The sequence below is a fragment of the Halichoerus grypus genome, chromosome 3 (genome assembly GCF_964656455.1).
Source record: "Halichoerus grypus chromosome 3, mHalGry1.hap1.1, whole genome shotgun sequence".
Taxonomy (NCBI): domain Eukaryota; kingdom Metazoa; phylum Chordata; class Mammalia; order Carnivora; family Phocidae; genus Halichoerus; species Halichoerus grypus.
Window position 1 is genome coordinate 187,645,455 of NC_135714.1, and position 27,067 is coordinate 187,672,521.

Genomic DNA, 27,067 nt, shown 5'->3' on the forward strand with positions numbered 1-27,067 from the left:
AGAAACTGACAGCATCTATTTTTCAAATCAACTAAACATTCTTCCCACGACACTTAAGAAGGTTTTGCTTAGGAGAACCAACAGATCCACACTGTGAATACAACTGATGCTAACACACGTCTGTTTATACCAACCTTGGGAAACCTCTATCACCATCACAAAGCAATAAAAAACCAAACCTTAAAAGCCCCAAGAGGGGGAAGTGCCCTTAAGCTGTTTGATATTAATGTTTTCCACACAAAACAATTTGTCAGTTTTATCTTAGGCTTCAAGCAAGGTGGCTCAATAATCATTGTATGGGAAGGGCATGATTTTAATACGATTTCACTCCAAAAGGAACAGCTATAAACCCTCCCCCCCCCACCCAAGACAAAGTGAATACTAAGAATAATGAAAGAGGTTCGTATAGTAAACAACTTAGGGAGAGCCCCTAAAAGGTAATGAATCATTCAGAATTCTTGGCCTCATCGGAGGACTTGGGAAAACATATAATTCCTAAAACACCATAATTCTTAAGCTATGCATATTTCTTGAACACGATTTGTGAACCTCAGGGTGTGACGTACACGATGCTGAGTTCCTCTGCCCTACCTGGCCTCGCAAGGCGTATCAGAGAGATGTACACATCATGGCAGTCTCGTTCCTGCGGAATGATGAGCTGTAACAGCTGGAAGTTCTTGCAGCGAATAAGCAGAGGGCTCCCGGTAGCAGTTGTTGCCTGTTTTTCAATGGTGGAAATCTGACTGTGAAGAATCTACAACCAAAAGTCATGCGGAGAAGCTAAGCACTGATAACTGATAAATGAGACAAACACAACCCAGATCTCCGGGACAAGAAACACTCCCCCCCCCTCCCCCGCCACCTTTAGCTAGCTCAACACCTGCACTCAGACAATAAGAACCAATGTTCTGGGAAAGAGCCATCTAAGTTTGTCATTTTATTTTTCATTACCAAGTCTTCTGATAGCCAGGCTAATTATTTAGAGCCAACTATTCAGCATACAATTTTGTACAAGTCCAGGTAAGGGAACATTTTGGTAGTCAAATGGTGAACGCACTTAATAGCTAAGATTAAATAAGGTCATGAGAAGTTAGTAAAATAAACCTTGCAATCAACAAAAGTTAGAGATGGCTCCACTGGGAGGTGCCACCATGCTCCTTAATTCCACATGGGATGCTCAAGTTCAATAGCAACTTGAGATTGTTGTTTTCTAAGCTGCTGGTGGTCAGGCAGGCTGGAGAAGAGATTTATGTTAAAGAAAATGAGGCTGAAGTGCATCTCTCTGGTGCTTCAGTGTGTGGCAGGGGGTAGGTTTCTGCTCAGTCAATGGGAACATTTGTTATCTTTTGTTATGTGGATATTGTTGACACCCACTGTTACAGCAGTTTCAGGTGTACAATATAGCGACTCATCAACTCTATGCTATGCTCCCAAGTGTAGTCACCATCTGTCACTATTTCTCTCCACCCAGTAATGCCTGCCACCTTCCGCTGAAAATGTAACAATGTCCACAGAATACAGAAAAGGGAAAAATCTACAATTCAGGGATTCTGGTTCTAGTCAGAGTGTCGGGAGTTGGGTGGCTATATAAAATAAGATGTATCCAATGGTCTCATCACTAAGTAGCAGAAATATCCTGACATTCGGACTCTTCCCTAGCTTTGCTTTCCTCCGTTTTCAAATTATCAGAAAAGTGAAGACAACATAATAACTAAACGGTCTGCATTATTGGATCCTACAAATACAATGTATTGCAAATAAGGCCCTAGCTAAGTGCTGTACCTGGCACTGATGTTCTCGAATCTCTGCTTGACAGCTGTACCATGAAGCACTTACGTCTCTATTTCTAGGCCTGTCTTTGATGATGCTTAAATAATTAGTGTTTAAAATGAGTAAGTAGATCAAGGGGATTTGACTCTGTGCAAAAGAAGGCGAAGCTGACCCTCCAAAAACAGTCCTCTGAACACCCAAATATCAAAAGCCCAACCACAGGGTCAAAACTTGTTACTCAAAACAACAGAAAATGTATAAAGCCAAAAATAAGGAATGCATACCCATGTTTCTTTTCTTGTGTCAGGCGCGTTTTCCACAAATATGACATGAGTTGCCGTCAAATACAAAGTACCTAGGGCCGCTTTTTTAGAAGATATTCGATCTACCAAGCGGACATTTTCGACCTAGAGAAATCAGTTTGACAGAGTTATCATAAAGCAAAAGACTATTCATAAAAATAAATAGTAAGTAGGTAATCTTATATTTAATCCAAAATATATATAATTTTGAGGATTCTCCCGATAATAAAACCTAAAACTCATCCTCTTAATTAGATCTCAGTATGTGACTCTGTAGATCAAAAGATAAAAATTCACCAATTACTTAAAATATCATTTTAAATGTACCACAAAATTTTATAGACCCTATTAAGAATGCCCTCTTTGTATTTTAAATAAGTCAGCATTTTTATTTCACTATAATTATATAATTCTAATTGAAGGCAGGAAGTGTATGCATCATAGTTCTGAGTTTTTACAATAACCATGTATGAATTATGTCTATTAAAAGGACAATAATATATCTCTCTATGTATTTCTCGGTAGTAGAAACAGACTTAAGGCAGTTTGCTTCCACATAAACTAGCAGGAAATATATGAGAGCAAAAAGTATCAGAGAAATGTTCTGCATGTTTACAAGGAAAACCTACCAAATTAAAATGCTCACATTCATTTATAATAAAATCTCTCTAGTAAGTGGAATTTCCACCACTGACCTTGGAATGGTTAAGAGAGATCTCTGGAAACAATTTTCATCAAGCATACCTCTCTTATAGGCAGAGCAGTTTCAAGGATATGTGGATTGGGATCATTCCAATATAAAATATAATGGACATTCTAAGATAATCTCTTCAGGGCAAGTGGAAACTGAGGGAACGATGACTCTAACAAGGCAGGGCCACCACAGTGACCAGAGGAACACTCCTATAATGATGGTGGGCTTGGCACTGCTACTTACTGCAGCTGAGGATCAACCACCTACAGACAGACCCTGGCTCACCCCTCACCTCTCAAGTCAAGATGGCTACTCGCTTCCCTGAGGAAGCTTCAGGGACTAGTGAATCACATTGGCTCCAATCTTCAGTCTAATATGGAAGCTGTGGCCCTGATGTATTTGGAGAGCACAGGGCATCCCCCCTGCTCCAGGGAAAACCTTGGAGGAGAGCAGACCTAATGAGTACCCCTCAGGACACCAAGGTCGAACAGCACTCAAGACATTATGCTGCCTTTGTCTTCTCTGAGCCCTAGAACCAAAGCAGCCTTCTGAGAAGAGCACTGGACGGTCCCATCCCACTTCTGCCCAATTTTCTGGGATCTGATGAGGTAAATAAAAAATGAGGTATTTAAAATATGTTTTTATTCATACGACTTAGTCTGAGATGGCTGCATTATTCCTGAGGCCCTGTGAATGTCTACCTAAAAGATGCTCATTCAACAGGAGGCTCTTAACCTATTAACTCATAGTTTTAAAAAGTATTTCCTTCATTACGGATATGTTCCTTTCATATCGTTATTCACCATTGCGTCTCTTGTAAATGGCCTTCATGTCACTGGTTTATTTTCCTACTAGATGATCATCATTTCTTATGTACTCATAAGAACTCTTTCTATCAGTAAGGAGAAGAGCCTACGGCCAAATTTTTATTTGTGTGTTTTATAATTTCTTCTTTACCAAACTCTTTTACTGCCTCTACTAATTTTTTCAGTGAGGTCTCTTGGACACTCTGATAGGAATATTTTCTGTAATAATCTGTTTCTTCTTTTCCAGTATTCATACATCTTTTCCTCTCCTTGTTTACTGGCAGATTGCTGTGAATACCAGCAACAGCATTCATGCACATTTTCATTTGTTTCTTTTTTTAATAACATCTTTATTGAGATACCCACCCACTTAAAGTGTGCTACACAGTGGTTTTTAGCATATCCACAGCGTTGTGCATACCATCCTCATGCATCCATCACCACGATCCATTTTAAAACATTTTCTTCGCCCCTCAAAGAAACCCTGTACCCATTAGCATTCACTCTTCACTTCTTCCCCAACCACCTCAGCACTAGGCAACTGTCAGTGTACTTCTTCTCAGTGGATTTGTCTATTCTGGACATTTCATATAAAGGGGCTCCTACAATATGTCGTACTTTGTGACTGGCTTCCTTCATTCAGCCTCATGTTTTCAACCCATGTTTCAATCCAAGTTGATCCATTTGTAGAATGTGTCAGTACTTCATTGCCTTGTATTGCCAATAATATTCCATTATAAAGATATAGATACATCACATTCTATGTATCCATTTGTCAGTGGATGGACATTCGGGTTGTTTCTACTTTTTTTTTTAATTTTACATTGTTTTTTATTTTATTATGTTATGTTAGTCACCATACATTACCTCATCAGTTTTTGATGTAGTGTTCCATGATTCATTGTTTGTGTATAACACCCGGTGCTCCATTCAGTACGTATCCTCTTTAATATCCATCACCAGGCTAACCCATCCCCCCACCCCCTCCCCTCTAGAACCCTCAGTTTGTTTCTCAGAGTCCATAGTCTCTCATGGTTCATCTCCCCCTCTGATTTCCGCCCCCCTTCATTTTTCCCTTCTTACTATCTTCTTTTTTTTTTAACGTATAATGTATGATTTGTTTCAGAGGTACAGGTCTGTGATTCAACAGTCTTACACAATTCACAGTGCTCACCATAGCACATACCCTCCCCAGTGTCTATCACCCAGTCACCCCATCCCTCCCACCCCCCACCACTCCAGCAACCCTCAGTTTGTTTCCTGAAATTAAGAATTTTGGCTATTATGAATAATGCTGCTATGAACATTCTTGTGCAAGCTGTTGTGAGGACATTTGTTTTCATTTCTCTTGGGTATATACATATACACACACATACATCCAGGAATGGAAATGCTGTGTCATATGCTAACTCTGTTTAACATTGTAAGGAACTTCCACATTATTTTCCAAAGCAGTTGTACCATTTTACAATCCTACTACCAATGTATGAAGTTCTAATTTTTCCATATCTTTGACAACACTTTTTATGCTCTCTCTTCTGATTACAGCCATCCTAGTAGGTGTAAGATAGTATTTCACTATGATTTTGCTTTGCATTTCTCCGATGATTAATGATGTTGAGCATCTTTTCATGTGTACCTCTATTTTCAATGGGAACACTTCCAATATTTCACCATTGAGTTTGATGTTGATGTTTTGTTATCACATTGTGGAAGTGACCTATTCTTCATTCACTAAGAATTTTGATTTTTAAAAATCAGGAATGAACACTGTGTTTTTTAAAATATGTATTTGGATGAATATTTGTTTTTTTACTTTAGTCCTACATTACAATAGCAATAGATTTCTTAATCTTTAAACAAGTCTTGGATTCTCAGGATTGGTGTTTTAATATTTCTTATATTTTACCAGCTATAACTGTTTTGTTTTCTGTTTTGTTTTTGCATCTATACTTTTAAGAGAGACTGACATGTACCAGCCTATTTGTTCTACTTTTATCAGGTGAATTCATCACGATTATGATGACATTCATTAATTAGAAAGATTTCATCATACACATCTTTTGAAACAAAAAAATACAAAAAAGGTACTTCTTTATACAGAATTAATTCTTTAATAATTCTTTCCATTTCTTATGTGGTTATATATCTACTCAATGTTACCATTTTTTAAAAAGATTTTATCTTTTTTTAAAGATTTTATTTATTTATTTGGCAGAGAGAGAGAGAGACAGAGAGAGAGGGAACACAAGCAGGGGGAGTGGGAGAGGGAGAAGCAGGCTTCCCGCCGAGCAGGGAGCCCAATGCGGGGCTCAATCCCCGGACCCTGGGATCATGACCTGAGCCAAAGGCAGACACTTAACGACTGAGCCACCCAGGTGCCCCAAAAGATTTTATTTTTTTAAGTAATCTTTACACCCAACGTGGGGCTTCACAACCCCAATTTCAAGCGTCACACGCTTTACCGACTGAGCCAGCCAGCTTCCCTTCAATGTTACCATTTTTTACTAAATCTCATTTTGACATCTATTGTCTTTACAAATTATCTTCTAATCGCTGGTTTTCAAATTCTTAGACACTTTTAATTCCTATCTGTGGATGAATCACTCCCCCTTTAACCTTTCTCTCATTCCTAAATTGTGAACTACGTTTTAACTTTCCTGTGATTAGATAGGCAAAGGGATTTCTTCAAAGTAACAAGTCTTGGATCTACAAATTTACTAATTTTTCTCTTTTCTAATTGTTTAATTTCTGCTCCTTTGTTAATAATATTTCAGCTTTCCTTGGTATATCATGTGGCTTTGTTTGTTTCTTTGTTCATTTTTGAACTCTCAGGTTCGAGTCAGCTCATTCATTGTCATTCTTTTTGTTTAATAACAAGTCTTAAAGTCCAATCATTTTCCTCCAAGTAAATCTTTGGCTGCACCTTATGGGTTTTATTTGCAGTATTCTTGTTCTTCTTCCTTTCTAGAAGAGTCCATAACTGCATTTTTTTTATTGCTTCTTTGACCCAGGAGTATTTAAGGAGAATATTTTTCAATTCCCACATGATCAGATTATTTTATTTAAACTTTTGTCATTAAATGTTCTATTCTGAACTAACAACAAGAAAGGTCTTATGGAAGACAGTTGTGGGAGAAGAAAAGCAAGGGGATATATTATTTTTGGAACATTTCTATGGGAAAATACTGATTTGCATGCTAAAATATAACTACCTAAATTAAGTGGAGGTTCAGGGGTGATACACTAGTTAACAGCATCTAAAAAGGGAATGTAAATGATTTTCCCTGCCCTTAGGACTAAGGAGACAAAACTTTATTGGGATAATCAGATGGAACATAAGGTAATATTTTGAGGCAAATGTAATTTAGTATGGATTATTCTCTCCATAGAAGTGAAGGAAGCTATACCGCTCAGATTATTTTTAGAAAGGCTTAGTGAAACAGAACGAGGTTCGCAGATGGTGGTAGATTAGAATACTTAATGAGATTTTTTTTCTGTGTCTTTTTGTTAACTTTGGCCGCTGTTGCAGGAAAATTACATTTCCAAAATTTGGCAATAGTTCTTATAGGTCCCATTGCTGTTAAAAGTAATTTTGAAGTAGAGGGAGAAAAAAGGAAATAAAAAAACAAGGGAAACAAGACGAGCACAATTTCCCAGTGATCTGTAACAACAAAATAAATGAGTAATAAAAATTAAAATTCAATTGTCTGAGAAGTTGTGTGATGATAGGGAGCACTGCTCAGAGGCCACCACATGGTTTACCCTAAGATAACCAGAACATTCTTGACTATGACTCTAGAGTCAGTCAACTGTAGATAAAATGAAACAAATCTCAAGAGTTTGGACACCATCTTGATGACCCTCTGGCTCAATAACTCTGCCTCATTGTTCAGCTAACTTAATTCTACCTTATTTAGACATATAATAAGCTATACGGTAATAAGGCCTATTTCATGCCTGGAGAGACAGGACTCAGGAAACTACCAGCTTCTCTAGACAACGTTATTATGATTCATTTGTGCATTCCCAGGAACACCATGCTTAAGACACACTAGGTATTCATACTCTGCAAATAGCAGTTCATCTATGCAAAAACATTTTACAGCATAATATTAATTCTTTTTTTTTTTTTTTAAAGATTTTATTTATTTGACAGAGAGAGAGAGAGCGAGAGAGGGAACACAAGCAGGGGGAGTGGGAGAGGGAGAAGCAGGCTTCCTGCAGAGCAGGAAGACCGAAGTGGGGCTCGATCCCAGGACCTGGGATCACGACCTGAGCCGAAGGCAGACGCTGAATGCCTGAGCCACCCAGGCGCCCCAGCGTATCATTAATTCTTGAGTGTGCCTTTTTCATATTCTGACATTTCTTTTTTTTTTTTTAAAAGATTTTATTTATTTATTTGAGAGAGAGAATGAGAGAGCGAGAGAGAGCACATGAGAGGGGGGAGGGTCAGAGGGAGAAGCAGACTCCCTGCTGAGCAGGGAGCCCGATGCGGGACTCGATCCGGAGACTCCAGGATCATGACCTGAGCCGAAGGCAGTCGCTTAACCAACTGAGCCACCCAGGTGCCCTCATATTCTGACATTTCTGAAAATGGAATTCGTCTTACAGTTAATGTGTAAGAAGCTGTTATGTCATGTAATTGGCAGTGCTTCTGTCTTTCTTTGTGGGATATAAGATCTTGGTGCATCTTACCATCATTGATGTCTTAGATTTGCTGAAATGCAGTTAAATTTGTAGTCAGTGGCACATAAATTATATTTGAAATCATGAGACCCAAAGAGGTTACCCAGGGAAAACATGTAGAGTGAGAAGAGAAGAAATCTGAGGAAATCCAATCTTTAAAGATGGATAGAAGGAGAGGAATCAGAAAAGCGAACTAGAAAGGAATCCAGCTGGAGGAGAACCATCAAGAGAGCATGCTGTCAAGGAACCATGTGCAGAAGAAATGGCTTAAGAGAAAGGAAGTGTCCGTTCCCAATGCTGCTGAGAGATCAAGTAAGGCAATAATTGCAAACTGCCCACTGGATTCAGTGACATGGAAGACACTGGTGACCTTAGCAGGAGTGGTCCTGGGAGCACAGGGATCAGTAAGAGAGGAATGAGCTCCACAGGAGCTGAGAAAGTAGAGACTCTTCTCTTCGTCAAAGTTAAGGGTGGAACTGGGCAGAAGCCAGAGTGGGATAGCCTGAGCATTGAAACTCCATCCTGGAGCAGCAGAAGACCAAAGGATAGGAGGAGCCTTCCAGAAACAACTGGCATGTCAAGACATGTTAAAGAAAGAATCCTATTATGCTGCCAATGCTGCCAATGAGGGGGCATCTGGAACTGTGATACAGAAAATACAACAACTCCCATTAGGAGGAACTCATGAGAAATACATTTTAAAGGATCAGAAAAAGGAGATGAGGTTTGCTGGGCAAGGACTTATTTCTCCTGTTAATACCGAAGTCTTCCCCAATCCTTGAAAGCTCTCTCCCCTGGCCTTAAAAACTGGTCTTTTTGGGGCGCCTGGGTGGCTCAGTTGGTTAAGCGGCTGCCTTCGGCTCAGGTCATGATCCCAGGGTCCTGGGATCAAGCCCAACTGTTGGGCTCCCTGCTCAGTCGGGAGCCTGTTCTCCCTCTCCCTCTGTCTGCCTCTCTGCCTACTTGTGCTCTATCTCTCTGTCAAATAAATAAAATCTTAAAAAAAAAAAAACTAGTCTTTTTTTAAAAAGATTATGAAATGTGTACTTATTTACATAATGTTTAAAGTTTCAGAAATATAGAAAGAAGGAAAGAAAATTACCCCTAGTCCCATAATCCAACATAAGCACTTTTAATTTTTTGGTGTATTTTAGAAAATATTTCTATTTAAGCATTATTTGACTAGGTAATGCAGTGCCAGACCAGAAGAAATCATTCCGGGGATGGACAGGAAAAGTCTTTTGCTTTACTGAGCCTCGCCTTTGCCCCATTTCTTCAGGACAGTTGTTATCCACCATGATGTGCTGATGGGTTGGACGAGGACAGTGTAGCTAGGTAAGAGGCACGTTTTAATTCTCCACAGCTGGGTCACAGAACACAGACACGTGAGTGGGAGTGGGTGGTGAGACAATCTCTGACCTGACCACCTCAGTGGGAGCAGAAGATTATGCCAGAGAGAGCTGTGGAAACGCAAACCTCCATGGGAACTGGCAGGAATTCCAGGGAGAGTTTTGGATTTCCAAAGGGAAAAAATGGGAGTGTTCAAAATAGCCTTCCCAATAGTTTATAGATCAGGCCAATCTTGGCTGTCATTTGGTTTATGTCAAAATTACCAAAATAATAATAATAAAAACAATAACAAATATTTTTAGAGTACTTACTCTATGCCATGAACTGTGCCGTCACTTTGCATGAGTGACCTCAGTTAATCTCCACAATAACCCCATGAGTTAGGTCCTTACATAATCCCCAGTTCGCAGTTCCTGGGGACCAGTTTCCCCAGGCCACTCAGGCAGTGTGTGGTGAGGCTCAGCCTGGAGCTAGGGTCTGCCTAACTCAGAGCCCAAGTTCATCAGGCACCGAGGCTGTGGGCACCAGTGAATGCCTCTGAGGTCATTTTAGTCCTGTTCTTCAACATTAATATATATGGAATAATCGATAAACAATTCTTTTAACCAGTTTTATACATGAAAATTAGTATTTGAAAATTGAATGCTTGCAGACAAAATTATAGGCTCTTGGGTTCCTGTGAATATGGATAAAACCATATTCACAAACCACTATCAGCATAATCTTTGAGATTAACCCAAAGACAGAAAGCCTGGGCATGGAATACAAGAGCCCAAATGCCGGCAAGAGGGGACCTCAGGGTTCTCAGAACTAATAAAAGAGAGACCACCAAATGTCCAACTCCATTCAACAAAATGCCCATGCAGAGCACCATGTTAGGTCCAAAGAAGAACAAAAGGGTGAATAAGAGTGAACCTTTGTTTATCCTCAAGAATCTTACAGACTCAATGGAAGAGCCTGTGCCCCAGGTTAACGGCCTTTTCATTCCCATCCCTGCTCTGCTGGCTTTAGATTGAGGGGGAAAAAAAGGTTTCATCAGCTTTTCTAGGCCAAGGCTGAAAAGCTTCAGTGAAAACCCTGAGCCCTGCCACGTCACTGCCAGGTCTGAAACAGGACACCCGGCTGCAGAACACAAGCCTGCTCCGTCCCTCCCTCGCCCCCTGGGAATCAGGGGGACCTTGGAAATCACTGAGACACAGAGCCTCTCTTCAGCAACTCTCCATCACAACACCTTCTAATTTCAGTCTTAATAGAATATGAGCCTTGACCTTCTACTCTGTAGGTCGAATATTGGATTGTGGAACATTCTGGATTCCAGAATCATACCAGACTCTCTACAAAGGTAAAGCTACTCTTCAGGACAGCAGTCTGCAGTGAGGGCTAGGATTACCTTCTACCGAAAAAGACAGAAGAGAGGCAAATGTCACTGGCCACCAGCTTTGCTTGGACCAAAGACCAAGTCCTCAATACCATATAAATTAGGCTGAAGGTCACTGCCAGTCATCTGGGGGAAGGGATCCAGAGGTTGCTGAACAGGGAGAAATCAAAATGCCTGCAGTAGCCAAAACCTAGGACAAGTTTATGTTCTAATCTAAGAAAAGCAGCTAGATAAATAGTTTGTCGTGCTAAATTTGGTATCATGACATTTTCTAATTCTACCAACATGAAAAGCAAAGTATTTGCGAGTCAGGAGGCCTGGACTCTGGTGCCGGTTCTGGTTTTGGAACTGAACTCTGGGGCGCTGGGCAGTTTACTCACTATCTCCGGGTTCCCACTTCTATAAAGGACCTAAAGGATATTTAGTGTCTTTCTCCACTCTACCAGGTTGCAGTTAGAACTCAGTGGTACGGGTCCTTTACAGAGAGGCCAGAAAGCACACGCAACAGTAACTGTGAAAATACAAACCATAATGATTCCGTGTTCACTTCTCCAGAAATTCAGCCCCTCGGTAACATGGTTGGCAACAGAACTCCTGGGGTCTCCTAAGGAAAGGAAGTACCAGAGTCTGCACCCACATCCAGCATTCAGGGCCCAAAGGAGAGAGATGAACAGGGCAAGCCTACCAGCCTGGGGGAGAAGCCGCCGGAGCAGAGAATGGCTCTTCCCCAGTCTCCAGGCTCCCTCTCCCTTTCCTCTTTCTGGAGTCTGAGGACTTGGCTTCCTGTGAATCCTGGAGGACTTGGTAAGACTTCCTGGGTTATTTCTACCTCTGATAATTAAGTATCATGTGGTTTTCAGTCTGAATTAATAAAGTATCTTACTGTAGTATTTAAAAGAAAGTACTCTGGTTGCCTTTCTATAACAGATGACACCAGACTGCATCTTTGTTAAAGTACCATATTTAATCTTAATGCTCATAAAATTCTTTAAGATAAAATGAAAGAAAACATCATATACAACATATGTGTATGTCATTTCTGAAAACATAATATTTTAAAATCTATCAATCTAGCCATCCACTTTTCTACAGTCTTTTTTTTTTTTTTTTTAAGATTTTATTTATTTATTTGCGAGAGAGAGAATGAGAGACAGAGAGCATGAGAGGGAGGAGGGTCAGAGGGAGAAGCAGACTCCCCGCCGAGCAGGGAGCCCGATGCGGGACTCGATCCCGGGACTCCAGGATCATGACCTGAGCCGAAGACAGTCGCTTAACCAACTGAGCCACCCAGGCGCCCTCTACAGTCTTTAATGGTGATATTCAGGCTACACAGCATACAGACCATCTGGCTTCTAACTGCCCACCCATCACATTCCCACATCACTAGTCAGAAAGTGGCTAGGTGACAAGGGGGGACGTGAGCAGACACCAAACTTGAGGCCATTACAATAATGAAAAACTAAAAGTCAAGGCAGACTTCATTTTTCCTAAAGGGTTCTTCCATTACAAGCAGAACAGGTCAGATGAGCCACAAAATGTGAAGATGGACGACACAAAAATGTGCGTTATTACTTCAGTTTGAAATACACAATTGTTAATGTAGGTCTACTACATTGTACAGTAATCAGCACAGTGATGAGGAGAAGTGGTGCATGTCCCAAAGCTGGGACATGGAAGCTCCCGGGTTGGGGAGCCATCCCTGGGCATCCACAGGCCTGGGTGTGGAGGCCGCTCTGGCTTGAAGCCGCACCCACTCCCTCACTCCCCCACTAGCTAACTGCTGAGAATCACAATCAGGCCAATCCAGGACTACTTTTCCAGAAAAGCCAATGGTAAAGAAGGAAGCACAATTATGGCAGATTCCTTTCAACTTCTCCCTTTTGAGCAGAGGGATAACGAAGGAAGGGTAATAAGAACAGCAACACTATGATTTACTGAGCAACTAGCAAGTGCCAGGTATTGTACTAAGTGTGGTCCATGCACTATTTCTAACCCTAGCTGAAAGGTAGACGTGATTATCCCATTTTACAAATGATAAAATAGAAGTGCATGAAGAGTAAACCAATTGCCCATGGACTCACAGCTAGAGAGCGGCAGACCCAGATTTAAACCAGAAGTATCTGATGCCACATCCATTTCCCCAAGCCCCTCCTGTGCTCTACTTCCGCAGTCCAGAACTAATATTGTAAATAAGGAAAGGCATCATGGCTGAAAGCCTATCTTCTGTTTTCCCTAAAATTTCAATTAGAGAGTTACATAGTTAACAAGTAAAAAGCTCTGGCTAAAGCTAAGGCATTGATAATTCACTATAGCGCCGTCTGGTTGGCCAGTGAACCCTATTCACTCCATCTTGTCTGGAGGAGCCAACCCCCATGGTACGGCGGTCATTACAGCCTGGAGAGCCTGTTTCCCCAAATGGTCCCAGGACTAGCTGGACAGTCTTGAAATGAGTATCGGCATGTTTTCCATCCTAAGGTGTAATGCCATCCCGCAGCACCATCAGGAGAACCATTTAAGAAATCAAGTTCCACTTCTCCTAGCCAGCCATGCATTAATTATAGAAACATCTACCCTATTAGAAATTCTGAATGGTTTTATTTATGGTAGGTGTCTCTGTGTTGCTAAGCAAGATGTTTTAAGTTTGAAGCCAGAGGTCCAGGATAATGAATGATCCCACCTATAAGTGCATGTGTGAGAGAAAAAAAAAAGCGTGTATCTCGGTGGTTGTTAATAATAAACAGTAATGGATAAACAAATCCATAAGAGAGACTTCAGAGATTTAATTCTTGCTCCCACTGAATGCTCACCTCACGTCTGCGACTTCATTTTCCCCTGTGGAAGTAGTGGGAGCGACAGAATATACAAGGAAGGTGGGCTACATGATTATTGTTGCCAAGTTATCTTGACAAAGAAGAAAGAGTGAAGCAATAAAACATTCCTCAGGCCGTTTCGAATCTCTTTAGAAGAAAAAGCATTTGATTTTTCCAACTTAAAAAGAAGCACTTCTAATACCGTATTGTCTATTTGAATGTTGCTAAGAGAATAGATCTTAAAAGTTCTCCTCGCAAGAAAAAAAATTTGCAACGATATGAGGGGATGGATGTTAACTAGACCTATTGTGGTGATCATTTTACAACAGGAACATATACCAAGTCATTATGTTGTGTATCTTAAGCTAACACAATGTTACATGTCAATTATGTCTCAAGAAAACTGGAAAAATAAAATCATATTGTAAAATGTTACATAATAAACTTGTCTGCATAAAAAATTAAAAATAAAAAAAAAACTTTTTTTCCTACTGACATACAGTTGTTTAAACAAATAATAAGGGGTAGGCATGAGGCTTCAGGAGTTTTCTAATATAGCCATTTGATAGAATAATCAGGAACACTGATCCTTCTCCCAAAAGGCAGATTTAAACTGTTTAAAACTATAAAACCAACGCAAGTCTTTTCCCAGGACCATTTTATTCAGAGGTCAGATATTGGAGAAGAACTAAGGGCAAAAATCACAAAGCATAGTCCAAGAAAATATATGACATGCAACCAGAAGAAATACTTGGACATTCTGCCCTTCATAAAACCCCTATCTTTGATATAACAGAGACAAATACTAATGAGACTGTATAAAAATAATCCTATTTCCAAGCTGCCTAAAAATGTATCCTGCTGTGAAACTAAATTGTTTTTGAAAACAGAGTTAATATAGTCGGATATAATACAAAGCAAGGTACCTATGACAGAATCCCATGAAAATTAGCCAGCTGCCATCCATCAGCTTTTAATTAAGCCCTTTTAATTTGTTAATTAATGTTATTGATTTGTTGAATGGCTACTCTGTACAAGTACCCAGACTATTCATCAAAAGGCTTCTAACTAGTAACACTGCCTGCAGATTATCTGACTCCACCTCTGTGAGGAATTTTCCAGGAGCAGGAGAGAAAAATCTCAACATCATATTGCTTAAGACAAAAGGGATCTTACTGAAGTATGCATCCATAAACATCTGTGGTGGGGCTGGCTTCAGACTGGCCAGAGGTTCAAAACACCCAGCTGCTCGCCCTCATCTCTCTGTGTTCCCCCTCCGCTGGCTCTTGGCTCTCTGCTTATGGCAGCTCTGGCAGCCCAGCCACACCTTCCACCATTCCCATGGCCGGTGTAGAAAAGCACCAAAGGCCCAAGCAAACACTCAGTGCCTTTCACTGGGTCACATGCTTATCCTTAAACCAGCGATGACTTGATGGCCGGACTTGAGGTGCAAGACACACCACAAACACAGGGACTGAGAACCGAGCAGGCATGCCCCCGAGAGGGAGTGGTGAGAGCAGATGGTGACCAGCCAAGGCCAGCGCACACCCACCACACGAACTATTCCCAGGGCTGTCGCCCAAGCACTCATCCCACCACACACTCCTGTCATGTCATTCCATATTCAAAACTCCAAGGGCTCCCTGCTGCTGCTGGGCTTTCCACAACCTGTCCCCCCTACCTTTTCAGCAGGTTCCCTTTTTCATACCCCAAACTACTGCCAGTATCCTATGCCAGATGCCACTGATTATTCTCTGAAGATACATTGATCTACCAGAGTCTATGCATGTGAAGATAATCCTTCATCCCATTTCTTCCTCTACCACCTAGCTGGTGGAGCTCTCATCTTCAACCTTACTTCCCCAAGCACCAACTCCTCTCTGGACAGAACTAGTTTCAACCAGCTTAACTGAAGTAAGAGGGTTCAAATTTGAAAAGATGAAAACCCAGTTTGAAACAGACTCGTAATCCAAGGGGTTTAGACAGATCCATGGGTAGATATTGATAGAAAAGTTCATCCCAGTAATCTTGATCTAATTTCCAAAAGTAAGGGGGAAAAGGATAAATGTGTCTACCCAGACTATTTTGTTATGGTAGTTGCACAAAAGGACACTGAAAATGAATAAAGATTCTGGAATCATATGCACATTAGAAGGATATTTATTTGGTGTCAGCTTCCAAAGTGAAATATCTACATATTTCCCCAATTTGCTGGAAGATTTAAGTCCTTTCTCCACATGGGAAATTGGGTACTTGATAGACCTATTTATACAGATTTTTAGGCCATCTACAAATCTCTGAATAATTCCAACAAATAATGTTATACTCTGGGGAAAACATAAGCTTTGCAAAATTTGCTTTTAAAAGATTAAAAAAATCAGTCAAATTTCCTCTATAGATAATGATATTTTTACCCAGCTTAGGTCAAGGTAAAGGAAACATCTTGATGATTTCGGATAGCCTTGAATGCCTATAAATGGGCAGGTTGTTAAGTTCCATCTACCTATACAATCGTTAAAACAGTAGATCTGGCTGAAATTTAACTAAGCTTAAAAAAAAATTCCCCGAGAGGGATAATAAAGCTAAAATAGTTAGAGACATGGAGCCATAGCTCCTTAGCTGCTAGGAATTCTTGGAAAAAGCAGAGACAAGAAAAGGGGAGACCATTTTTGCTCAGGGGAAACTACAAACGTTATGCCAGCCAAGTCTCATAAATAAAAAGTCAGGCACTTGAGAGTTTTGTACAGGGTCCATATAATTTATTTTGGTAGGATGACCCTGGATGTGTAGGCTTAAAAGAACATGTGCTGTTGAATAAGAGGACAGTCCCAGGATTTATTTCAACACCACCTTAAAATAACCTCCACCAAAAATACCATTTTCAACAAACTCAAATAAGAGAAAAAGAGGAAGAAAGATGTTACGAGGAAAGTAAATGGAGAACAGATGCTAGGCCCATTGTAACTCAAAGAATAAATGTATGGAGTAATCTATTAAAGATCATTGGTTTAAAAACAATAATCATGTTAAAAAAAAAATAAAAGTCTCAGGAGACTGAGTCCTTCCCATGAAGCACTATAGAAAGTGAAGGGCTTATTTTGATGGTGATTTTCCTCCAAAAGTATTTCCAAAATTCTAAAATGCTTCTGAAGTTGACGTATTTTTGACAAAGGCACTATTAGAAAAGCATAGACCGTTTACTTATATAGCTCTATGGGAAAACATTTTTCCAAGGGCAAGTTGTGCCAGTTGGAACTTAATGCTGGTCCAAAGAGAGGAGACAGCCGGTCATGGAGAGAACCAAGTCGTACACACCCCTCCCACCATCTTCTGGCAAGTATCAGGGCCAGAGGACAGAAGGGTACAGCCGTCGACCCAGGGCAAGGCCACGTTCCAGCTCATTTACACATTCGCATGCCTCACCCAGGGCTCCCAGCCCCCGAGGACAGACCCATAATCCACACCACATTCTTCTCCTTCTCCTCCCTCTGGAAGCCATCGCTGCCATTCTGAGAAATAAGGATAAAGCAGAATGCTTTGCAGACACCAAGATGTGGTAGCCTCTTCTGGGCTCAAGAAGAAAGGCTGCACTGCTCTCCTATCACAATGAGCTGAGGCTACCAAGGACAGTGAGGACCCACTCACCCAGCACTGCGTGACCCCTCCAGCTGGACACCCAAGACCTGCCTCCATAAGCCCACCTTCCCTTGACCACTCCACGGCACAGCGACCACCCTCTATCCTGTGGATGGCTGGGACCCCTCTGGTCATTGCTATTTACTTCGCATTTACTCTGCGCTGCCTGCTCTTTTCACCGGACAACTTGCATTGTTTCTGCAAATGCATATCCTCAAGGCAGGCATGGATTCTTTCATTCCCACTATCCTCTGCAGCACCATGAGCAACGCCAGGTCCACACTTACATTAGAACTGTGGGAAGAAAGGGGGAGGCACAGTCTGCGGCTTAGTGGCTTCCTGAAATGAGAGACCACAGAAGTGATCTCAGAGCAACATCACAACCCATGACTGTAGGACCCGAAGGGCAGGCACTGTGCCCTTTTCACCTTTCCATCCTGATTCCAAGCACGGCTATGTGCTAACATATTTGCCAGTGAATCAAAATTAACAACGTTATCATAAAAACGAAGTATGTGAGGGCTTGTAGGTAGAATCCGGCAAGATTAACTAGGAATGTTTTATTACTGAATTTGAATGTTCAGACAAGAAGGTAAGAAATGTTCAAGCGTGGAAGATGTTGCAAGTACAAAACAAGAAACAGAGATGGGAAAAAAAAAAAAAAAAAAACCCTTCACTTGTGAAAGGGAAAACTAAGTGCCATGCAAACAACTTAGAACTAATAAGACTTTTGACTTTTTTCCACAGCTGGGAGACGGTATGCTGCTGTCGTTGAGAAATCAGTCTTTAAAAGCTGCTGTGAACACAAGCCCGCGGGTAAAAATAAAAGCTACACCATTAAACGAGATTTGAGATTTTTTTTTAAATCCACTAGTCGTGACACAAGGTGAAGGTTACCCCACTGGTGCAGAATCTGAGAAGTTTCAAGAAAGGTAGTTTGCTTTAGGTCATAAGTTCCCTACGTGACTACTGTATATGAATACATAGCTCTTCATAACATCCTTCTTTGTCGAGTTGAGACTAATCAAGACACAAGTGTCCTGTCAGTTTGCAGGTACGCTGCGGAGCTGGGCGTCCAGTTACTATGCAAGATGTTTTTATCATGCTGTCATTTGTAACACGCTTTGTGAAAATCCGTGGGATTACAGCTTTGGTTACACTGTTATAAACTTAAAGCCTGATTTTCCTTGCAAAACTAAAATCTGTGAGGTTGGTACCAAGTCCGGGTACAACATTTTTTACTGGAAGCCATCCTTCTATTTTCTTGTAAAGTACTTTTGAATTAACGAAATATTAGCATAACTGTGTAAACAAATAAGAATAAAAATGGTAAGGAACAAGGCTGTTGAAAGGTAGTGAAGCTTGGACACAAGATCACATTAAGCCATTCCCTTCATGCATTCATTCATTCAATGACTGTTCATTGTGCATCTCTACTCTGTGCCAGGCACAGGGTGCTCTGGGCACTGGGGATACAACAGTAACAAGACAAAGGCACTGCGAACATGGAGCTTGCATTCAGTTTGGGAATGAGTGGGCAGGAAACAGGTAATAAGCAAAATAAATACACGTGTGCACGCCAGAAGACGCTAGGGAGGAGAGTCAAACAGGGTAAGCAGCTGGGTGTAGAGAGGCGCCAGCCAGTCCAGGAAAGTCCCCTCGAATCAAATGATGGGATATTTCAGTCGAGAACCAAAGTAAGTAAGAGAGCCGGCTGTAAGGAAATCTGGAGAAAGAGCATTCCGGACAAAAGGAACCACAAGTGAAGGCCATGAGCTGGAACAGCTTGGACATGCTCAAGGGTCTACAAGGAGTTGATGTTTGGATCAGAGTCTGTGAGGGGTGAAGAGCAGGAGAGGAGGGGCCCCAAGTGGCCAGGGTGATCTGTGGCATCTTCCAGGACAATGTGGGGACTCTGGCTTTCACTCTGAGTGAAGTGGGAAACAACCAGGGGGTCTCCAGGGGAAGGGTAACAGGATTTGGCAAATCTAAAAAAATGGAAGATTTTCTAAGGTCTTGGCTTACAGTGATTATATGACTATACACATGTGTTTAAAGAATATGGCAATATTTTTCAATTTAATTCTTTCCTACAATGTAAGTTCCATGAAACTAGGGACCCTGTCTGTCTAGTTCACCACTGGATTTCCAGGGGCCTAAAACAGTACCTGGCCTCCAGGAAGCACTTGAGAAATATTTGATGAAGGTACACGTGAACGATCAAATGCACGAATAGGGTCTTTGAATCTATCCACTTAGCTCAAGAAGGCAGAATCCCTTTCTCCAACCTCCACTCCCCAAACTGGTTGAACAGTTCACTTCGACGTGTAAGTACTGTGTAAGTGCACCTGGAATGTTCTAAATGACTTTTATGTTGCTACATGCCCTAGGGGATGATTTTCTTTCATAGCTTGGCAATAAATTTATTTCCCCGGGAATCTGTGATAAGCAGTGTTTTAACAAATGAAAAAAGAGGAGAAAAGTAAACACACAATTTTTATAAAGTTGTCATAGCCTGCCACAAAACTTTAAGTGGTGGTTATTTTTAAACTATTTTAAATGGCTGTGGGAGGAAGGGTTCGGTTTATATCCTGGGAAGTACTTTTACTCCCAAAGGCTTCAACTTAGCTGTCCACCAGGGGAAAGGGCACTAAAAAAAAAAAAAAAAAAAAAAAGTTTAGACTGTTCCTGGCGTAAGAAATATGGTACAAAATGAGCTGCTTGGACTCTGAGTGCAACACAAGAATACAAAACTGAACCATCACACGGGACAAAGTCATGGAATCCTGAGTGTTTGGTCAAATGGTTTAATTTCATGTATACTTCACAGCTTGTCCCATTCAGAAAAGCCAATAAAAATAAGCTTTAAATAAGGATGAGAAAAATATATGTACATCTGCTCTGTGAAAACAAACATTCCAGACACGGTTTTTCTGGTGGGGATAGGACAGAAGTGATAACCAAACAGAATCAGTTAATGATGAAAGTTCAAGGACAAATACTGAAATTTACTAATAACTAAATAAAGCACACATATACAACGTGACAGTTTCAGGTCTGTCATTCCTCACAAGATTTCCAAAGTTTCAAGGTATATAATGCCTCCATTATATCCCTTTTGAAAACTTTAATGTTATCATGTTACTCTCGTCCACGAACAAAAATCAAACTGTGTCTCTCTGCATGGAACTGGAAAACACCGCAGGGTGACGTCACCGAGGCCTTTTCTCGAGGAACATCGGCCACTGCAGAGGCTTCCTGAACAAAACTCGACACCTTCCCTAAAATCCATGCTGACCCACATTCATCCATGTTGGATAAGTCAATGTTTTTATGAAAGAAAAATATGCTCTCAAGTATGGGTGTGAAGTTGAGTAGGGTTAGAGGAAGGCAGCCTTTCCAGAGCACCTTCAGAGGAGACAAGGTCGCCCATTGTACAGCGGGGAAGTGAATGAGTGAGTCAAACGAAATGCTTGGATTAAGAAAATGTTTTCTGTTATCAAATTTCATAGAAGTTCTTTCAGCATACAAACCTGGGGCCACCTCTTTGTGCAATAAAGATGATAATAAAAATAACAAAGCAGCTGTAATGTGCTGAATGCCAAGTTTTTATGTGCTTTAAATGTATTCTCCGGTTGGGTCTCCTAACTAGGTATAGATGAGGACAGCAAGGCTTTGAGAGACCTCAGGTGACTCATTCAAGATCCTGTATCTACTACAATAATCAAGACTGTGTGATACAAGTTAAGGATGGACATGAAGATCAGAGGAATACAGCTGAGAGTCCAGTTAAGAAACTCATGCATCTATGGTCTATGCAAAATCAATTTGCTAGGGAACTGATTTTCCCCAAGGGTGCCAAGACAATTAAGAAAAGACTTTTCGATAAATGGTGCTGGGACCACTGGAATTCCACATGAAGACAATGAATTTAGACCTCTAATTCACACCAAATATAAAAATTAACTCAAAATGGATCAAAGACCTAAAAGTGTAAATCTTTGTAACCTTGGATTTGGCAATGTTTTCTTAGATAAGACACCTAAAGTACAAACAACCAAAGAAAAATAGACAAACTTCTATTCATCAAAATTAGAAATGTTGAGCTTCAAAGAATAAGAAAGTGAGAAAAGCAACCCATGGAACAGAAGCAAACATTTGCAACTCATATATCTAATAAGGATCTGGTATCTAGAATGTATAAAGGTCTAGAATCCAGAATATATAAAGAAAACTCAACAATAAAAAGATAATCAATTTAAAATAAACAAAAGGCTTAGAACATAACATAGGAGAAAATCTCAATGATCTAGGATTTGGAAATAACTTTTTAAATACAACACCAAAGGCAGAATCTATTAAAAAAGAACTGATAAGCTAGACTTAATTAAAATTAAAAACTTCTCTGTGAAAGACACTGCCAAGAAAATGAAAAGCAAAGCCACAGACTGGGAGAAAATAGTTGCAAAAGACATTTCTCATAAAAAAAACCACCTGGTTTAAAAAAATGGGCCAAAGACTTTAACAGACACCTCACCAAAGGTACACTGATGGCAAATAAGCACATGGAAAAATGCTCCTCATCATGTATCATCAGGGAATTACAAATTAAAACAGCAATGAGATACTACTACACACCTATCAGAACGACCAAACTCCAAAACTCTGACACCAAATGCTTGTGGATGAGGTTGTGGAGCTTCAGAAACTCTCATTCATTGCTGATGGGAATGTAAAATGGTACAGCCAGTTTGGACAACAGTTGGGTGATTTCTTACAAAACTAGACATCATCTTGCCATACAATCCAGCCACGCACACTTTGGCATTTACCCAAAGGAACTGAAAACTCATGTCTCCACAAAAACATGTTACAGCGATGTTTATAGCAGCTTTATTCACAATTACCAAAACTTGGGAGCAACTAAGATGTCCTTCAGTTGGTGAATGGATAAAGGTGGTACATCCGGACAAAGGAATATTATTTAGCATTAAAAAGAAAGGAGCTATCAAGCAATGAAAAGATATGGAGAAAACTTGAATGTGTATTACAAAGTGAAAGAAGCTAATCTGAAAAGCCTACGTAATATGATTCCAACTATATGATATTCTGGAAAAAGGCAAAACTCTGGAGACACTAAAAAGATCAGTGGTTGCCAGTGGTTGGGGGAGAGCGGGGAAGAGGGATAAACAGGTGGAACACAGGATTTTGAGGGCAATGAAACCATTCTATATGATACTATAATGATGGATACATGTCATTATAAATGTGTTCAAACCCATAAAATGTACAACAGCAAGATGAACCCTAATGTAAACCATGGACTCTGGGTGATAATGATGTGTCAGTGTCGGTTCATCATTAGTAACAAATGTACCACACTGATGCAGATGTTGATGATGGGGAAAAGCATATATGTATCAGGGCAGGAGGAATATGGGAAATCTCTATACCTTGTGCTCAATACTTCTGTGAACTTAAAACTGCTTTAAAAAACCAAAAGGTACTTAAAAAAAATAAGCAAAGTGTTTGAATAGATATTTCTCCAAAGAAGATATACAAATAGCCCACACGCACATAAAAAGGTGTTCGACATCACTTACCATCAGGGAAATGAAAAGCATCACAATGAGATCTCACTTCACACCCATCAGGATAGTTATAATCAGAAAGACACAGACAATAACAAGTGTTGGCCAGAATATGGAGAAATCAGAACCCTCATACATTGCTGTTGGGCCTATAAAATGGTGCAGCCGCTTTGGAAAACAATATTAGTTTCTCAAAAGGTTAAACATATAGTTACCATATGACCCCAATATTTCAATCCTGGGTATATACTCAAGAGAACTGAAAACATATGTTCCCATGAAAAAACTCGTACATAAGTGTTCACAGTAGCTTTATTCACAAAAAACAAAATGGGGAAGCAACCCAGTATCTATCAACTGATGAATGCATAAACAAATGCGGGTGTTGGGTGTATCCATACAATGGGATATCATCCAGCTATGAAAAGGAACATAGTACTAATTTATGCTACAATATAGATGAAACTTGCAAATGAAATGAACAAAGCCAGTCACAACGGACCACATACTGTATGACTCCATTTACAAAGAACGTCCAGAACAGGTAAACATACAGAGACAGAAAGCAGATTTGTGGTTGCCAGGAGTGTGGGCAGAGACACATGAGGACTGCCTGCTAACGAGTATGAAGTTTCTCTTGAGGGCGGTGAAAATGTTGTGAAATTAGATAGTAATGATGATTCCACAAAAAGCAACAAAATGCACTGCAACTGTACATTTTAAAAGAGTGAATTTTATGGTATGCAAATTATTTCTCATCTTTAAAATTATGCCAAAAGTAAAAAAAAATAAAATGTATCCATAAGTAAGTGGCAGAACCAGAATTTAAACCGTGGACACCTGACTTCAGAGCCACACTGCCTCTCACTATCAGGCTAATAATTGATGTACATTTGCCAAATTAAGGATAGCAGGAATTCCTTCCTTCCTTCCATCCTTCCATCCTTCCTCCCTCCCTTCCCCCTTCCTTCCTTCCTCCCTCCCTCCCCTTTCCTTCCTTCCTTCCTCCCTCCCTCCTTCCCTCTCTCTCTTCCTCCCTCCCTCCTCCCTTTCCTTCCTTCCTTCCTCCCTCCCTCCTTCCCCCCTCCTTCCTTCTCTATCCCCCTCCTCTCCCTTCCTCCTTCCCTCCTCCCTCCCTCCCTCCCTTCCTTCCCTCCTTCCTTCAACAAATTCACTCAGTTAATAAATACTTATTGAGCAAACGGTATGTGGCAGGCAATGTATTTGTTGGCTTTTTTCTTTATTGTGGTGCATTCTGATAGGTACACATGACATAAAATTTACCATTTTAACCATTTTTAAGTGTGCCATTTGGTGGCATTAAGTGCATTCTTAGTATATAACCATTTCCACACATTTTCATCTCCTGAAACTCTGTAATTGTTAAGCAGTAACTCTCACTTCCCTTACCCCCAGCCCCTGGTAACTTCTACTTTTGTCTCTAAGAATTTCTTCATTCTAGACACCTCATATTAAATGGAATTATACAGTATTTGTCCTTTTTTGTCTGCCTTATTTTACTCAGCAAAACATCTTAAGGGTTCATCCATTTTGTACTATGTATCAGAACATCATTCTTTTTATGGCTGAATAATATTCCACTATATGTATCCACCACACTCTATTCACACATTCATCTGTTCCTGAATACATGGATTGTCTCCACTCTTTGGCTATTGTGAATAATGCAGTGATGAACATGGGCATACAAGTCTCTGTTTGTTTTCCTGTTTTTAATTATTTTAGGTGTATAGCTAAAAGTGGAATTGATGGGTGATATGGTAATTCTATGTTTAACTTTTTGAGACACCGCCAACCTGTTTTCCACAGCAGCTGCACCATTTTGCATTCCCACCAGCAATGTCTAAAGGTTCCAATTTCTCCACAACCGTGCCAACACTTATTATTTTCATTATTTTTACAATGGCCATCCTAATGGGTATGAAGTATCTCATTGTGGTTTTGATTTGCATTTCCCTAACAGCTAGTGATGTTAAGCATCTTTTCATGTGCTTATTGGTCATTTGTCTATCTTCTTTGGAGAAATGTATTTTCAAGTCCTTCACTCATTTTTTAATTGAGCTGCTTGGTTTTTGTTGTTATTGTTAAGTTATAAATGTACTTGTTTAACAGATGCAAATATATGAACCAGAGAAAATAAAGCAAAGCAGGATCTCTCATATTATAAAAGAATCATCCAGCATACCTTTAAATATTACATGCCTCTCATGCTAAGAAATGTATTTGTTTATAGTCCATGCTGGTGGGTGATTGGTGAAGTCAGCAAAGAAGAAAGATTAAGCTATTGAAAGTAAATATATTATTTATGTACATGATATATAATAGACTACTCAACATTAAATAGTCCTTAAAAACAATGGAATCCAGAGGGAACTATGATCAAACACACAAACATACGTGTTAGAAAATTTTCCCAAGTGTATATCTATTGACTGAATTTATTTCATCAGATTACTTTCAAAAAGACTTGATGCCTTTATAAAATATATATGATAAAAAAGAAATAGTGCTATTAAAAATAAAGCATGTCACTCTTGTATTGTCATTCTGTAGTTCCTTAAGGGAGTACCCAGGTTTTACTAAGGAAATCACCTGTGTGTCTAACAGAACTCTCAAACTGACCCTGGATTCCCTCTCACCCTGCCTCCAATCTTCTTCTCGTAGCTCTTCCAGTCTTGACAATCCATTTTTCAGTGCTGGGGCCAACAACCTTGGTGTTATCTTTGACTCCTCTTTCCCTCTACTCTCATATCTACTCCATCAGTAAATCCTCACCACTCTACTTTTAAATTATTATATCCAGTTTATTCTTACTCCACTCCTATACCCCCGTCCTCTCTTTCCATTTTTGCTTACCCTCCCACCTCCGACCACTTTACTTTACCTGAGACCCTGCTAAATGTAAGTCAGAGCTCGGATCCCTTCCACAGATCTCCACACCCAGAAGGAAGGTCTGTACATTACCTGTACTGCTCGCTCCTTGTCAAACCTCATTTCCCACTACCCCACTTGCTGACTTTGACCACACTGTCTCTCTGCTATTCCTGAAGATTCTAAGCACAATCACTCAAGGACCTTGGCTCCAAATGTTCCCTCTGCTCTCCTTAGATACGCAGATGGCTTGCTTCCTCACTTTCTTAGGTCTCTGCTCTAATACCATTTTATCAGGAAGGCCGTGGTATCATTATATATAAAATAACAATCCTAACTTACTCCAACCAACATCCCGCTCCCCCTTTATTTCACTATTTTTCTTGTCATTTTCTCCATCACACACATACACGTGCACACACACACAGAGTTTGTACCCCCCTAATTAGAAAGCCACCTGGTTCTGTGACACAGTGTGTGTTCTGTACACCCAAGCCCCCCACGGGACAACCAGACTTCCCCAACTAAACTTTTGCTGAACCTACAAGAAGTGAGGATCTCAAGAAGTGCAAGTGGTTTTTAAGGAATGCTTAACCACAACTCCTGTGGTAATTTGGTTCAGACAATCCATTCCCACTTGGAAAACTAAAGAAAATATAACTGTCACAGCTCTACTTCTAAGTAGATTGTTTTACTAGGACCCATCAGCCTAGTGTTTGAAGTATAAGAGCATATTTGATGACCAAGACTACCCCCAATACTGTTAAATGTTGTGCAATAAAAGAACCTCTAACAATTGGGCAATAATCTGTCTTTAGACAGATCTGAATCAAAACACAATGTAGGGCTTGATTCCTTTGATAAAATCAAGCTGCAAGAATAAGAAAACATGAGGGGAATATTTGATAATACAGAGGTAACCCCTTAACTTGAAGGCAAGAATGCAAGAAAGGACCGCAGAAGTTCCCAGGTTTGTGACGGTAAAACCACTGAGAACCCAAACTGCATTCTCTTGCCTGCTCTCAATAGCAAAACATAAGATTGTGTAGTTGTTGAGAGCATAGGCTTTTGAAGCCATAATGTCTGGTTTTGAATCCTCACTCTGCCCCTGATAGCTGGCTAACTTACTTACCTCAGTTTCCTCATCTG

General features: G+C 40.3%; 1 protein-coding gene across 2 annotated transcripts in view; it reads right to left on the reverse strand.

Annotated features, from left to right (window-relative positions):
* MTMR7 (myotubularin related protein 7) overlaps window positions 1–27,067 on the reverse strand; it is a 105,721-nt gene that overhangs the window by 61,898 nt on the left and 16,756 nt on the right. For both annotated transcript variants that reach the window (XM_078069685.1, XM_078069684.1), the window contains exons 2-3: window positions 2,055–2,177; window positions 592–754 (exon numbers count right to left, since the gene is read on the reverse strand). In XM_078069685.1, coding sequence (XP_077925811.1) covers window positions 592–754; window positions 2,055–2,177 — 286 coding nt within the window. The remainder of the gene's footprint in view (window positions 1–591; window positions 755–2,054; window positions 2,178–27,067) is intronic.